This window comes from Pagrus major, chromosome 9 (genome assembly GCF_040436345.1).
Source record: "Pagrus major chromosome 9, Pma_NU_1.0".
Lineage (NCBI taxonomy): Eukaryota > Metazoa > Chordata > Actinopteri > Spariformes > Sparidae > Pagrus > Pagrus major.
The window spans coordinates 34,360,280-34,376,434 of record NC_133223.1 but is presented as its reverse complement, the minus strand read 5'-3'; the positions used below and the strand labels follow the sequence as shown (position 1 = coordinate 34,376,434).

The following is a 16,155-nucleotide window of genomic DNA, read 5'->3' as shown; positions in this document are numbered from 1 at the left end:
GTAAGTATTCCTTTTCTTCTACAAGTCCTATTCTAAATCTCTTTGAAAAGTATGAGTAATGCTTAAAAATACAATCTGTTTTACAAACCAGGTCCCCCCGAACCTTCAAGCACCCCACCAGAGATCATGGATGTCACAAAGAGCTCTGTGGCATTGGCGTGGTCCAGACCAAAGGACGATGGTGGTTCTGCCATCACCGGCTACTTTATTGAGTACAAGCTGGTGTCCACTGAGACGTGGTCCCGCCACGAGACCAAGATCACCTCCACCATGTTTACTCTGCCTGGACTCACCCCTGACGCAGAGTACCAGTTCCGCATTGTTGCTGTCAACAACATTGGTGAGAGCGAGGCTGGTCTTGTGTCCGACCCAGTCACATGCAAAGATCCATTCGGTGAGTGTCCTTTCCTAATATTATGTAATTACTGATAATCAATAGCACTGTTATTGTTATAGTCGATGGAATTTTGATGGACAAGAGTCAAACCTCACAGATCAGTGACGGTTAAAGAAGCAGTGATGATGCAGTGGATATTTTCAAGTCCAAAAAACAACTGTTAAATAACTTGTTAAAATAACTAGATTTTTGTGTCTGCCTTCACAGACAAGCCAAGTCAACCAGGCGAGATCGACACAGTAAATGTGTCAAACAACTTCATCACCATCCGCTGGCAAGCTCCAGAGTGTGATGGTGGAAAAGAGGTCCTGGGCTACTGGGTGGAGTACAGGAAGTCCATCGAGAGTACCTGGAAGAAGTGCAACAAGCAAAGGCAGAAGGAAAAAGAGTTAACCATGCCTGGACTGGCTGAGGCCACAGAGTACGAGTTTAGAGTCTTTGCTGAGAATGAAACAGGAATGAGTAGACCTCGCAGGACTGCCACATGCATAAAGACCAAACTGAGTGGTGAGTCCAGTGAAATGTACTGTGTAAATTCTTTGTAGACATTTATTTAACTTGCCTGCCCATTTTGACTTCACTATGAGACATTACAAAACGTAAACCATTTATGCCTCCTAAATGTACCCCCTTAATTTGTCCATACAGTTGAAAGTAAACCAAGCCTGAGAAAGGAAATGGATGAAGTAACTGCCAAGCTTGGCCAGCCTGCTGTCATGAAATGCCAGATTATTGGCAGACCTGTCCCTGACATTAAGTGGTATCATGCCGGAAAGGAGGTTGTTGAGTCCCGCAAGTATGAGATGAGCTCGGATGGCCGCAACAACTCCCTGTCCATCATGACTGACCAGCAGGAAGATGAGGGAGAGTACACCTGCAAGGGCATCAACGATGCCGGAGAAGCTGAAACCACAGGTGTCCTGGTGTTGGAGGCAGCTGCATCCTTCCATCCTGACTACCCACTGAAGGAAACATACTATGCCGGTCTGGGAACCACTCTGCGCATCCATGCCGTCTATATTGGCCGTCCTGAGCCCAAGATCATGTGGCTGCATGGAGCAAAGACCCTGGAGAACACAGAGGACATCAGCATTGAGACCACTGAGCACTACACACATCTGATCATCAAGAATGTAAAACGCAGAGTCCATGGAGGCAAATACAGGATCAGACTGCACAACCACTTCGGCAGGGCTGACAAGGCATTCAATGTTGAAATTTATGGTATGTTCATGTAAATTTACTGCAGCGAGTGAACCAAAGTCTGTTTTTTCAAAGGTGACATTCTTAGATTTATAATCAACACCTAATGTCTCCATTTACAGACAAACCTGACATGCCTCAGGGTCCCATTGTGCTGGATGCCCTCCTGAAGAACTCTGTCATCATCAGCTGGAAAGCTCCCAAGGACGACGGAGGCTGCATGATCACCAACTACATCGTGGAGAAGCGTGAGGACAAGGAGGGCACTGAGTGGGAACTGGTGTCATCATCCATCAATGGCACATCTTGCCGTGTGCCCAACCTAATTGACAGCGCCGGATACTTCTTCCGTGTCTATGCTCAGAATCGCTATGGCAACAGCGAACCACTGGAGCTCACTTCACCAATCCTTATCAAGAGCCAACTGGGTAAATTTAATCAAATATCAATTTATGTTTCAAGTACTCTATAAAGTAATGTCTAACAATGTAAGCAAAGAACTACAATACACCATATCAATTTACATATAAATTGATTTATTAACATATAAATTGATACGCAGGTTCACTGTGCAAAAGATCTAACAATGCTTTCTGATTTATATATGCCTGTCCACAGAGAAACCATCACCACCTCTGTCGCCAGTTGTTTCTGGAATCACCAAGGACTCCTGTGTGGTTTCCTGGAAGCCTCCACTCAGCGATGGCGGCTCCAAAATCAAGAGCTATTGCCTTGAGCAGAAGCACAAGAAGGACAAGAAGGAATGGAGTGATTGGACTCTGGTGACCACAGACGAGATCAAACAGACCGTCTTCTCTGTGAAGCGTCTGACTGAGGGCATTGAGTACATCTTCCGAGTGAAGTGCGAGAACCTCGGAGGACAGAGTGACTATAGCGAGGAAACTGCTCCCATTGTTCCAGCCGTAGCCACTGAGATCCGTGCTCCTGCCTTCAAGGAAGAGCTGAGGAACATGAGTGTCAAGTACAAGAGCAATGCAACCCTTGTCTGCAAGATCACAGGACAGCCCAAGCCAGTGATTAAATGGTTCAGACGAGGAAAGGAAATTCAGTCTGACGGAAAGAAGATCAAGATCCAGGAATTTAAGGGAGGTTACCACCAGCTGGTCATCACAGAGGCTGATGATGAAGATTCCACTGTGTACCAGATCAGGGCTACCAACCAGGGAGGCTCCATCTGTGCTACGGTCTCTCTGGATGTTGAAAGTAAGCTTACAGACCACTGTTTTCTTGCAATATTAACACATTAAACTATTTCTTAAATTCAAATAAAACATATCTTCTGTCTTTTATTTCCAGTCCCTGCCAAGATCCACCTGCCGAAGAACCTGAAGGACAAGGAAGCCATCCCTGCCCTGCGTGGAGAAGTGGTCAATATCAAGATTCCTTTCGGTGGCAAACCAGATCCTGTCATCACATGGCAGAAGGGACAAGATCTCATCGACAGTAATGGCCACTACCAGGTCATCGTCACCAGATCTTTCACTTCTTTGGTATTCCCCAATGGAGTGGAGAAGAAGGATGCTGGTTTCTACATTGTCTGTGCCAAGAACAGATTTGGTATTGACCAGCAGACAGTTGAGCTGGATGTAGCTGACGTGCCTGATCCTCCACGTGGTGTCAAAGCAAGTGATATCTCCAGAGACTCAGTCACACTGAACTGGGTGGCCCCAGCAAATGATGGCGGCAGCAGGGTCATCAGCTACATCATTGAGAAGTGCCCCACCACTGCTGAAAGGTGGCAGCGTGTTGCCCAGTCCCGTGACACACACTACACTGTTATCAATCTGTTTGGAGGAACTGGCTATCAGTTCAGAGTCATCGCTGAGAACAAGTTTGGACAGAGTGCTCCATCTGAGACCAGCGGACCTGTCATGACCAAGGAGGACAAATCAAGAGTTCTGCTCTATGACAGGGAGGTTGATGATACTGGACGTGTACCCAGGGGCAAGGCTCAACACTCTGAAGCCAAGAATCTGCATAACAAATATGCCATTGCAGAGGAATTGAGTAGAGGTCAGTTCGGCATTGTCCATCGCTGTGTTGACACCAGCTCTGAGAAGACATACATGGCTAAGTTTGTCAAAGTGAGAGGCGCTGATCAAGCAATAGTTAAGAAGGAAATTGCAACACTGAATCTGGCCAAACACACCAACTTCCTTCTCCTCCAAGAGTCTTTCGAAAGTCCTGAGGAGCTGGTGATGATCTATGACTTCATTTCTGGTGCTGACATCTTTGAGCGCCTCAACACAGCTGAATTTGAGCTTAATGAGCGCGAGATTGTCAACTACATCAGGCAGATCTGCTCAGCTCTTGAGTTCCTGCATGGTGAGAGCTATGGACACTTTGATATCAGACCTGAGAACATCGTGTACACAACTAGAACCAGTTCTAATGTCAAGATTATTGAGTTGGGCCAGTCCAGACACCTAACTCCTGGAGAACAAATCAAGATCCAGTATACCACTGCAGAGTACGCTGCCCCTGAGATCCATCAGTGTGACATGGTTAGCAGTGTCACTGATATGTGGTCAGTTGGTGTCCTTGCCTATGTCCTCCTCAGTGGACTTAATCCATTCACAGCAGAAACCAACCAACAAATGATTGACAACATCTCCAATGCAGCCTACACCTATGATGATGAGTCCTTCAAGCAGGTCAGTGTTGAATCACTGGACTTTACAGACCGCCTAATGACAAAGGAACGTAAGCACCGTATGACATCCACTGAGGCTTTGGCTCATCCTTGGCTGAGCAAGCCTGAAGAGGAAATTAGCGCTAGAGCGATCCCAACTGGCAGGCATAAGAGATACTACCAGACAATGGTGAAGAAAGAGTGGAACACCGTCGTGTCAGCAGCCCGTGTGGCCAGCGGTGGCTCCATTAGGTCCCAGCGTGGAGTCTTTGTCGCCAAGGTGAAGATTGCTCCATTTGAAAATGGTCCTGTTGGAGGACAGATTGGCCACGCTGTGGTGAATGAGGGAGACACTGTAAAATTCATCTGCAACATTGAAAACTATGATAGCTCTACAGAAGTGACATGGTACTGTGGTGTCAGGCAACTTGAAGCTGGTGACAAGTATGAAATTGAATATGAGGATGGCCTGGCTGTAATCACTATCAACAAGGTCACAAGAGCAGATGATGGCACTTACAGATGCAAGATTGTGAATGAGTATGGTGAGGACAGTGCCTATGCAGAGGTGTTTATCAACAGTGTGAGATCTTACCGTGACTTCTTCACCACCCGTGTGGTCAAGAAAACAAAGCGCAGAGTTGACACTGCCAGAATGCTTCAGAAGCCACCAGAGTTCACACTTCCTCTGGTCAACCGTACAGCCTACATTGGTGAGGATACACGCTTTGGTGTAACAATCACGGTTCACCCGGAGCCTCGTGTAATTTGGCACAAATCTGGACAGAAGCTCATCCCTGGAAATGATGACAGGAAATACACATTCATTAGTGACAAGGGCCTGTACCAGCTGATAATCCGCAACCTGGAAGTAGAGGATGATGCTGAATACAGTGTTGTGGCCCGCAACAGGTATGGCGATGACAGCTGTAAGGCTCGTCTTACCGTTGTTCCTCGACCTAAACCAGCAGACCTTACCTTGAGGCCCATGTTCAAACGCCTACTCGCAAATGTTGAGTGCAGGGAGGGCCAGAATGTGCGCTTTGAGATTAGAGTATCCGGCCATCCCACACTGAAGTGGGAGAAAGATGGCACGCCTTTAGCCTTTGGACCATCTATTGAGGTTGTCCATGAAGGTCTGGATTACTTCATCCTTCATGTAAGAGACACGCTCCCTGAGGACTCTGGTGTGTACAGAGTTACTGCAACAAACTCTGCTGGATCTGCCAGTTGCCAGGCCACATTAAGAGTAGAGCGTGTCACTCATGTGAAGAAGGATTATGAGACCAGTGAAGAGGAGAAGGCAAAATTATCTGGAAAGGAGGAATTAGACAAAAAGGTGAGGCTGTATCAGATTTTGTCTGGCACTGTTGTTGCACCTCTACCACCTGCAGCCGTACAAGCTGTCAGGGAGGCAGCCACCATGTTCAAACCTGCTGTGACAACTAAGAAGGGTGAGAAGACTGAGACTGAGATACAGAAAGAAAAAGAGGAGAGGAAGAAGCGGGCAGATGAGAAGAGGCTGCGTATGCCCTATGTCGTCCCTACTCCTCGTGTCATTAACCCAGCTGTTCTTGAGGAGGACGTGGAAATTAAACATTTCCAGCCACTCTCTGACATGAAATGGTACAAGAAGCTGCGCGATCAGTATGAGTTCCCTGAGCCTATGGATAAAATCACGCAGAAAAGAATGAAGCGCATTCGTCTCTCCAGGTGGGAGCAGTTCTACGAGGTGCCCATCCGGATCAAGGATCAGTATAAGCCTAAGTGGCGCATCTCATCCATGACTCAGGATGACCTGGAGACTGTGAGGCCTGCAAGGCATCGCACGCCTTCTCCTGAGATGGAGGCCTACCACAGGATCAGGAGGAGGTCCCTGGGTGACCTGTCAGATGAGGAGCTGCTGCTGCCTGTGAATGAGTACCTGTCAATGAAGAGAACTGAGGAGGAGAGGCTTCGTCTGGAGGACGAGCTGGAGCTTGGCTACTCTGCTTCTCCACCTAGCCTCAGCCCAGTTCGCTTTGAACTGTCTGCCCTGCGTCCCTCATCTCCTAGAAGAGTCTACAGTGATGACGAAGAGGGAGAGGAAGTCCATAGATATGACTCCTACAAAATTCCATCTAAATACGAGGCTGGCCCAACTTTTGTTGACCTCCGTCAACGTCACGACAAAACTACTTACAAAGCGCCAAGACAGAAGCAGAGGGTGTATGAAGAGAGAGAAGATCAGGAGCTGCTGCGCCCACACAAAACTGCTCAGAGAATCTCCTCCTACAAGAGTCAACTCAAGCGCATTGAGTTTGAAGAGAAGACTCGAACCTCGAAAAAGGAAACAACTGTCACTGTTACAAAGGTCTCTGAGGGCATTGAATCTGAGCACCTGACAGGTTTTACATCAGAATATATTCCGAAACCGATCAAGAAGCTCACAATGCCTGAATCCAAGAGATCTGCCCCAGGAAAAGCTGCCAAGGCAGAAGTGACCCTCCCAAAAGTTGACTTTGCATCCAGGTATGAGGAGAGAAAGCAGGCTATCAGATCAGAGAGAAGATCAGTGGAAAGGACTGTTGAAGTGGTGACACAGGCGCCATTCAGCCTTGACCACGCCCCACGTATTACCATCAGGATGCGATCTCACCGCGTACCCTATGGCTCCAGCACAAGGTTCACCCTGAATGTCCAGGCCAAACCCGAGCCTGAAGTCAAGTGGTTCCACAATGGAAAAGAGATTAATCAGAGTAGCAAATACCACATAACCAACATCAGTGGGGTTCTGACTCTCCAGATCATCAACTGTGTGACTGAAGATGCCGGCACTTACCGTGTCGTCTGCAGGAACACCAAAGGAGAGACTTCTGACTATGCTACGTTGGATGTAGCAGGAGAAGAATATGCTGCCTTCTCTTCACTCCGCAAAGATGAAGAGCCTCCTTCCTCCCATCTACCAGAGATGACCAGGACAGAGGTGTATCATGTCTCCTCTAAAGCAACAGTGAAGGAAACTGCTACTAAAACTGAGAAAACATCCACCACTGTTGTTGAAAAGCCAAGGGAGAAGCCTAGATTCCCTGCCAAGATCCTGACCAAGCCACAGTCCCTGACCGTTGAGGAGGGAGATTCCGTCAGATTTGAATGTGATGTGGATGGCGAGCCAGCACCTTCTGTTACCTGGCTGCACGAAGGAGCAGTTGTTGGTTCCTCTGCACGTCACCACATAGTCTCTACTCAGCACAACTCCACCTTTGAGATCTCTGCTGTTGAGATGTCAGATGAAGGCAGCTACACTGTGCAGGTTGAAAACTCTGAAGGCAAGCAAGAGGCCTATTTCACTCTGTCCATCCGCAAGACTGAGACAAAGGAGAAAGTAGTCGCCCCTCCCAGAGTCACCTCTCCTGAGGCCAAGTCCCCACTTGCCAAGTCCCCCGAACCAGTCAAATCTCCCCAGAGAGTCAAATCCCCTGAGCCAATCAAGTCACCTCAAAGAGTCAAGTCTCCAGTCTCACCAAAATCCCCAACACCAAAATCCCCAACACCAAAATCCCCAACACCAAAGTCACCTACTCCCAAATCCCCAACCCCATCTGAGAAGGAACGAGTGACTTCTCCAATCAAGTCACCGAAGAGAGTGATGTCACCAATTCAAGGTAAGACAACACCCGCCTGTGACAGCACTTGTCCTACATTAACCTGTAGCTACTAACATTCAAACTTGCTTCCTATCACAAAATCTTGCATTTATTTCTGTTTTAGGCTCCAAAACAAAAGCTGAAATCTCTGAGGAAGTCATGAAAAAGGAAATGGTCCATGAGGAGGTCCTGTCCTCAGTGAGGGAGGTAAAGTCCTCCCACAGCCAGATGTCCATTACAGAGGGGCAGTCTCTAACTCTAATGGCTAACATACCTGCGGCCTCCGGCATCAGGTGGATCCTAAACGGGGTGGAACTGGTGAACTCAGAGCAGTACAGATACGGAGTGTCTGGAAACGAGCAGACCCTGACCATACGGTCGGTCAGCCAGCAAGAGCAGGGGATCATCACATGTCAGGCTCAAACAGAGCGAGGCCTGGTCCGGTGTCAGTTTGATACCGTGGTCACAACCAAGCGCCCAGGTGCACCCTACTTCCTGATGCAGCCCAGGTCTCAGAATGTGAACGAGGGACAAAATGTCAAATTCACATGTGAAATTTCAGGAGAGCCTTCCCCTGAAGTGGAGTGGTTGAAAGACAACATGATTGTGAGTAGTTTCTTCAGGGAGTTACTTGTTTTGTAAGAGACAAAATGTAAGATTTAGTGGCCTTCAAAATATATTTAAATTAAAAAATAGAAACCTGTGCAGCTGACTTAACACAACACTGTCTCTCTTCACAGATATCTGTTACATCAAACATTAGACTGAGCCGCTCTAAGAATGTATTCACTCTGGAGATATGTGAAGCCACCGTTGCAGACAGTGGGAAATACACGATAAAAGCCAAAAATCAATTTGGACAGTGCTCTGCAACATCCTCCCTCCACGTCCTCAGTAAGTTGCCACTGCTTTTCTACTGAACACAATTAAACACACTGTGTTTCAGTGTATTTAATTGGCTTGGATACTAAAGCTTGTAATGAAAAATGAGACTTTGATTGCACCAAAAAAATCTTTAGACTTATTTTAACATTCAGACCCTTAAATGGAAATCAAAGGCACTTGGGCACCCCAGCTTACACTCAGTTTATGCATACAGTCTATTGTACTTGTGCACATTGTGATATGAGCCATTTGCTTATCATTTGCATTCTCACAGCTCTTGTTGAAGAACCAGCAAAAATGATAGTTGTGGAGCAAAGAGCTTCTACTGATGCTGCTGCCAGCATGCAGAAAAGTTTATCTGCCTCGTCTGTTCGTATGGAGGCAGCTTCCTTGCAGGCCAGCAGTTACAGCAGCAGCTCCCGCTCTGCTACTGCTGAGTATTCGTTTGAGAGCACGTCTGCAGCTAGCATGTCTGCCATGATGACTCAGTCAATGGTTTCCATGAGCTCCAGCAGCCAAATGATGGAAATGTCTGCTCACTCGCATGCCGAGGCCTCCTCCTCGATGAGGGCCCTCACGACAGGGGTTAAAAGAGGTGAGATGCATTTTACAAGTTGCCTGAATCTGTCTGTAACTTGCACTTCAACCTGAATGATCTGAGCATCTTTGTGAGTAAAGATGAACGTGATATGAGAATCCTGCTTGTTTAAAGACAATACTCAGTTCCTCTCATGTAATCATCAGTTGACATTTGAGACTTTCACATTGTTGATTACATCCCAGTCATAAAAAAATAAGCCATAAATGAAAGTAAAATTTGGGAATAAAAAACAAAAAAATTCAAATAAACCAGTTACACAAATACGTTGTAATTTGACTGAAATGATATCTTCATATAGGACTTCCTAGCAGAGTTAAACTCTGAAATGTTCTCTAACTGCAAGCTGTCTTGTCAACAGTGCTGAGTGCAAAGTGAAAGGTGCTATCTTATTAGCTGTGTAGCACCAGCAAACCCTGTGTTGCTATGATGGTCAGCTAAGATTGTGCCTACATTTAGGGGGTACTATCAGCAGCGGAAAATGAAATTGAGAAAAGTACCGGGTAACAAAAGGGAGTTGGGCCGAGTTGTACCATGCAATGGAAAAAAGGCTTTAGCGACCAGTCTTGCTGATTAATTTAAAATATGTGGCAAAAAATGTTAAAAATGAATTCATTGATGTCAAACCATCTCCCTGAAAACTGTGGCTTATTTCTCTGACTGTAATGTAATCAGATATCATGATCATCATTTCACAGATGTAAAAACTTTCGTCTCTGACCTTGTTTTTCTCTTCAACAGGCGTTCCACCAAAGATAGAAGCTCTTCCGGAGAACGTCAGCGCTGAGGCGGGGAAGTCCCTCACTGTGGCGGGGGTGTTCTCCGGAGATCCTGTACCTTCCATCCAGTGGGTCCGCTCTGGTCGGACCCTCCCCAACGGGGATGAGCGGTATCATGTGGAGAACACTGCTGACCTCTGCACCCTCATGATCTCTGCAGTGAAGAAGGGCGATGCCGGAGCGTACACCCTCCGACTGTCTAACGAGTTTGGCTCCGACACTGCAACTGTCAACGTTCACATTCGGTCCATGTAAAAAAAAGAAAAAAATAATAATTTATTTCCCCTGTTTCCCTCATCCAGAACCTTTTTATTTAGTGAATTAGCAACATTAATACTTGATAAAGATCTGGATTTCTGTTCTTGTAAATATGAACTATTTTTGTACCAAACTTGACATTAATTTATGCCAAACTAGACTAAAGTCTAAAGTTGTTATAAAATGTGCCATATTGGACAATTATGACTTAGGATTTTTGAACCACTTTTCTGTGACATGTACATAATGTATATAGCCGAATTTAACGGTTATGGGAAATGTATGCATTGTTATTTATGACAATAATATTAACTGAAACAAAAGAACAAATGTTTTTACAGGAGAAAGTTTCGCCTGAAACGAATACCCTGTCAAACTGAGAAACTAAACTCTGTGCCTCAACGATAAGTTGAAGTCTTTAAGATTGCCTCAACAGGTAGAGAGGCTCCCTGTTGACGTTATGAACCACAAACAGAAAGACAAAGTTATTGTTTTGGACACGCGTCTATGCGTGAGATATTACAGTTTCCTATGAGTTGTACCATGAGCGTAAGACCCTGAGTGCTGTTTGCATTACCCTCATGTAAGCAGCATGAACCGGCCTTGTGCTCAGACTGACTGTGTCATACCACCATGATTTGATGACCTGCTCAGAGTGCGTGCGGCCTGCACTCTCAGCGTTTAGATCATTTTAATTAAGAGCGCTGTTTCTGGCACAGGACGGCCCGACTGGCTTCTTAAAACGTAACATCTCCTGGCCATAAATAAACAGGAAGTCAATGCCGGCTCTGCTGTGCAGAAGCAGCGCCGTCTCTTGGAGGACAGATAGCTAATGTGTTTGTGTGTTTGAGTGTGAGTGTTTGTAGCTTTTAGTCATTTCACCTTGTCAGTAGTCAGGGTCTTCTTCATTCACCACAGTGACTCCATCTCCTGTGAGCGGAAAGAAAAGCAGACGTGTTACCCTGCACTTTGATTTAATTGATCTGTTGATGTAGAACTATATTTCATCCTCCTCGAGTTTTATGCATTACTGATTTAATAAAGCATGATTTCAGCACTACATACATGAGCTGTCCTCCTTATTGTGTCTTTGGTGTGTTTCCTAATCACTGTACTAAACTGCAGTTTTGAAACACTTGAGTATTTCCATGTCCTATTACTTTCTGCTTCTTCACTACAATTCAGAGGGAAATATCTTACGTGTACTTTTAACTGCACAACATGTATCTGTAGTATATATGTGATCACCTATCAAACTATAAAACACTAGTGGTTTCCAACCTTTGATCAGTTTTTACAGGATAAAGTACACAACGGTGCATCCTGTCACCATTTGTGGCATGTGATCAACTATAAAATTAAGAATTAGGTTTACTCCCAAGTAGGTTTTTTGACAAACAAGTCAGTAAGAGGTTGTTGGCATACAAACCTCGCTTACCTTCTGTCATTGTGTGACTGCTGCAGACAAAACTGACTGAGCTACTTAAGTCTTTGAATACAAGATTTTGAGAAGTTTACCGTTTACAGAACTTTGATTATTGTACACATTACTCAGCAGAAACAACAGCAGAGATCACAAGCACTTTCTTTGGGAAATGCAAATATTCTATTTAGATTGATAGATTGAAGTTAGCAACACTTAGTTACCAACGTGCATGTTAGCATTTGGACATGTTAAACTAAGATTGTAAACATTATACCAGCTGTGTCTATGTGTGTGTGTGTGTGTGTGTGTGTGTGTGTGTGTGTGTGTGTGTCTGTGTGTGTGTGTGTCTGTGTGTGTGTGAGTGTGTCTGTGTGTGTGTGTATGAGTGTGTGTATGAGCGTGTGTCTGTGTGTGTCTGTGTGTGAGTGTGTCTGTATGTGAGTGTGTCTGTGTGTGAGTGTGTCTGTGTGTGAGTGTGTCTGTGTGTGTGTGTAGGGTTGGCCAGTAGACAGACTCATGGAAATGGAGGCGCAGGTTCCAAGTGTTTTATTTTACAGTGAAACACAGAATGTTTGGAAAAACAAACAACACTAAATAAACTATTTTCCCAAACATGACAAAACAAAATATATATATAATACAAATAAACTACTTAAGAGAAAAATAACTCTGCTATGGCTTCAGATGGGCCCACAGCAGCAGGTGTGGTCCCCCTCTGCCTCCGACAGGTGAGCTCAACCTCACGAGACCAGAACCAGTTGTCTCATATAAACATCACAGCAGCAACACAACATGTTACTGACCAGCTCATTTTAAAATGTGTCTTATTTTTTATATAACAGAAACAAAAAAACCCTCCCACACTCACACACTTGGTCTCCTCCTCTGGGAACCCCTCTACTTAACCAGGTGGACCACTCCAGGGCGAGTTTGGCACATCCGGTCTGTGGCAGAGGAGGAGCACGTGCCACAGAGAGGAGCGGTCACACACACGTCAACTCAACAATACAATGTTAACACAACGGCACCGTCACAACACGACTGGGTGGGTGTGTGTGTGTGTGTGTGTGTGTGTGTGTGTGTGTGTGCGTGTGTGTTGGCAGGCCTCACTTCAGGGCATGGTGGTAGAGCTCACCTGTCTGCTGCAGAGCGGCTTATCTCTGTCCGGACTTCAGTGCACCTGAGCTCCTGACACCAGGTGAACACACCTGCCTGCGTGTGTTGCGTTTACCGCAGCAGATTGATAGAGACACAAAATAAAAGTAAAAATATTCCAAATATGAGAAAATAAGTAACGTTCAGGGTTAAAAGGTGAAACAGTGATGAAGATGACAACACTTAGAAATATGGACCAGAAGCAGCATCTCAAAGGGACATTAATATTAATAATATTAATATTAATGTTAATATTAATATTATTATTAATGTTGTTACGACCAGCTCGTAGGCCGCAACAAAGGAGGAGATGTACAAAAGCAGTTGCAAACAAACCACAATTTATTAAAGTAAATTACTTAACCATATGGGTGTGGAAGTCAGTATCAGGAGTGTAGGTGAGTGTGTGGGTGTTATGATCAATGTGTGGTGCATGTTGTTAGTGCAAAATAAGGCAATGCAAAGAAAGACAAGACCAGCACGCTGGTCTGGTGCTGAGTGGAGGGAGCAGAGCAGAGAGATCTGGCGTCTGGGAAGGCGGGGTTAAATAGGCCTAACTGGGAGCGCTGGCCAGGTGCTCCCTGTCAACCTAATGACACGACTGCTTCGGACCTGCAAACAAGCAAACAAACAAACCAACAGTGCACTGTACACAGAGCCCAGGCCTGGGGCCGTCACACCCCCCCCCATAAAGTCAGGGTCCCCAAAGGGAACCCTGGCTCCCAAACTGCCAAGCTCTATACTTATCAATAGCTGCATTCCTTCTAACATGATGATGATAATAATAATAATAATAATAATAATAATAATAATAATAATAATAATAATAATAACAACAACAACAACAACAACGATGATAATAACAACAACAATGATAATAACAACAACAACAACAAGATAGAAACAAACCCCTCACCGCTTATGTCCCTCACAAACTTCAGTTCTCCCACTACCTCAGCAACTGGATCCCTGAAGCAAATTTAAGAGGAGAGCGAGACCAAGAAAGATGGGATCAAAAGTGGAAGGCAAAAGAACCAAAAAAGAATACATATTACACAATCATTCACAAGGGGCCCGAGACAACGCATCCGCCACTACATTGTCCCGTCCCTTGATATGGCGAATATCGAGGCTGTAGGACTGGAGGAAGAGAGCCCAACGAATCAACCTCTGATTGGGAGACTGCAAAGAGCTCAAGAAAGTTAAAGGATTATGATCTGTGAAGACCACCACAGGTGAAGAGCTGACATACACATTAAAATGCTGCAAAGCTAGAATCAATGCCAAAGTTTCTTTCTCAATTACAGAGTAGTTCAGTTGGTGTCTGTTGAACTTCCTAGAAAAAAAACACAATGGTTTATCCACCCCAAGGTCATCAGCCTGCAATAGCACTGCGCCTGCGCCCACAGCACTAGCATCCACCTCCAACTTGAAAGCTCTATCCCAATGTGGAGCAGCCAGAACAGGAGCATTACAGATCAAGGCCTTAACGTTCTGAAAAGCAGACTGACACTCTGGAGACCAAACATACTTTACTTTGGATTTCAACAGATTTGTCAGGGGCGCAACAACTGTAGAAAAATTCCTGCAAAAACACCGGTAATATCCAACTAGCCCCAGAAAACGCATCAGCGCCTTCTTAGTTGGAGGCGGGGCATAGTCGTCAATAGCCTGCACCTTTGCACGCACCAGAGACACTGTGCCCTGCCCTACTACTCGCCCCAAGTAAGTCACTGTGGCCTTGGCAAACTCACACTTTGCCAGGTTTATCGTTAACTGTGCGCGAGCTAAGCGGTCGAACAGTTGTTCAACACGGTCAAGATGGTCATTCCAACTATCCGAATAGATGACAACGTCATCCAAATACACCGAGCAACCTTCCAGATCTCCAACTACCATATTCATAAGGCGTTGAAAGGTTGCTGGTGCATTCCGCAAACCAAAGGGCATTACAGTATATGCATACAAACCAGTGGGCGTAATAAACGCAGCAATCTCCCTCGCTCTCTCTGACAACGGGACCTGCCAGTACCCTTTTAGTAGGTCAAACTTGCTAACATATTTAGCGGACCCCACCTGATCAATACAGTCCTCCATCCTAGGGAGCGGGAAAGCATCCGGCTTTGTCACATTGTTAACCTTACGGAAGTCTGAGCAAAACCGCGGCGTGTTATCGGACTTAGGCACCAAAAGACAAGGAGACGCCCAGCTAGAAGAAGACGGCTGTGAAATGCCATTATGAAGCATATACTTGACTTCAGCGTCAAGGTACTTGCGTTTCTCCGGATGGACACGATAAAACCTCTGCTTTATGGGTTTACAATCCCCAACATCTATATCATGCTCCACCAAATGTGTACGAGTAGGTGTATCACCAAAAAGACCTGGATACCGCCTTATCATGTCAGCTAATTGACCACGCTTCGACACATCCACATGACACAGCAAACCATCCAGATTCTGCAAAGACTCGGAGTTCTTCAGACGACCACACAGTACAGCTTCATCAGGACCCGGTAAGTCATCTTCCTCTTGCCCTGCCACAGCCTGAGGAGACACCGACACTGACATACAAACAGGGTGGGCACCAGACACCTGCGCTTTCTGCTCCATTAACTGCGACGCACGAGTATAGTACGATTTTAACAAGTTAACATGACAGAACTGAGTAGGTGACCTGCGATCGGGAGTAGTTATCACATAGTTCTGATCTGAGACCTTCTTCACCACTGAATATGGGCCAGAAAACTTAGCCTGAAATGGAGAGGTAACAATAGGCAAAAGAGCAAGCACCTGATCCCCAGGGAGGAAAACACGATTCTCTACCTGGCGATCATAAAGTTTTTTCATCTTGCCCTGCGCAGACGTCAACTTACTCTTGGCCACCTCCTGGGCCTTATACAGTCTGTATCTAAATCCATTTACATAGTCAATAAGGTTTTGGGGTGGTTGTACTTCCTTCCAGCTATCCTGCAAAAGCGCTAAAGGACCCCTGACAGTATGGCCAAACACAAGGTCGTTAGGGCTGAATCCGGTACTCTCCTGGACCACCTCTCTAGCAGACAACAACAACCATGGCAAACCGGCTTCCCAATCTCCGTCTATTTGAAGGCAATATGCGCGCAACATGGATTTGAGCGTTTGGTGGAACCGCTCTAAAGCCCCTTGGCTCTGC

The 16,155-nt window shown here is 45.7% G+C and overlaps 1 protein-coding gene across 1 annotated transcript in view; it reads left to right on the top strand.

The window, feature by feature from the left end:
• ttn.1 (titin, tandem duplicate 1) overlaps window positions 1–10,396 on the top strand; it is a 177,799-nt gene extending 167,403 nt beyond the window's left edge. Inside the window, exons 186-195 of the mRNA XM_073473207.1 lie at window positions 92–394; window positions 605–904; window positions 1,046–1,621; window positions 1,723–2,028; window positions 2,219–2,824; window positions 2,918–7,897; window positions 8,004–8,485; window positions 8,620–8,773; window positions 9,039–9,359; window positions 10,104–10,396. Coding sequence (XP_073329308.1) covers window positions 92–394; window positions 605–904; window positions 1,046–1,621; window positions 1,723–2,028; window positions 2,219–2,824; window positions 2,918–7,897; window positions 8,004–8,485; window positions 8,620–8,773; window positions 9,039–9,359; window positions 10,104–10,396 — 8,321 coding nt within the window. The remainder of the gene's footprint in view (window positions 1–91; window positions 395–604; window positions 905–1,045; window positions 1,622–1,722; window positions 2,029–2,218; window positions 2,825–2,917; window positions 7,898–8,003; window positions 8,486–8,619; window positions 8,774–9,038; window positions 9,360–10,103) is intronic.
• Window positions 10,397–16,155: the final 5,759 nt, after the last annotated feature.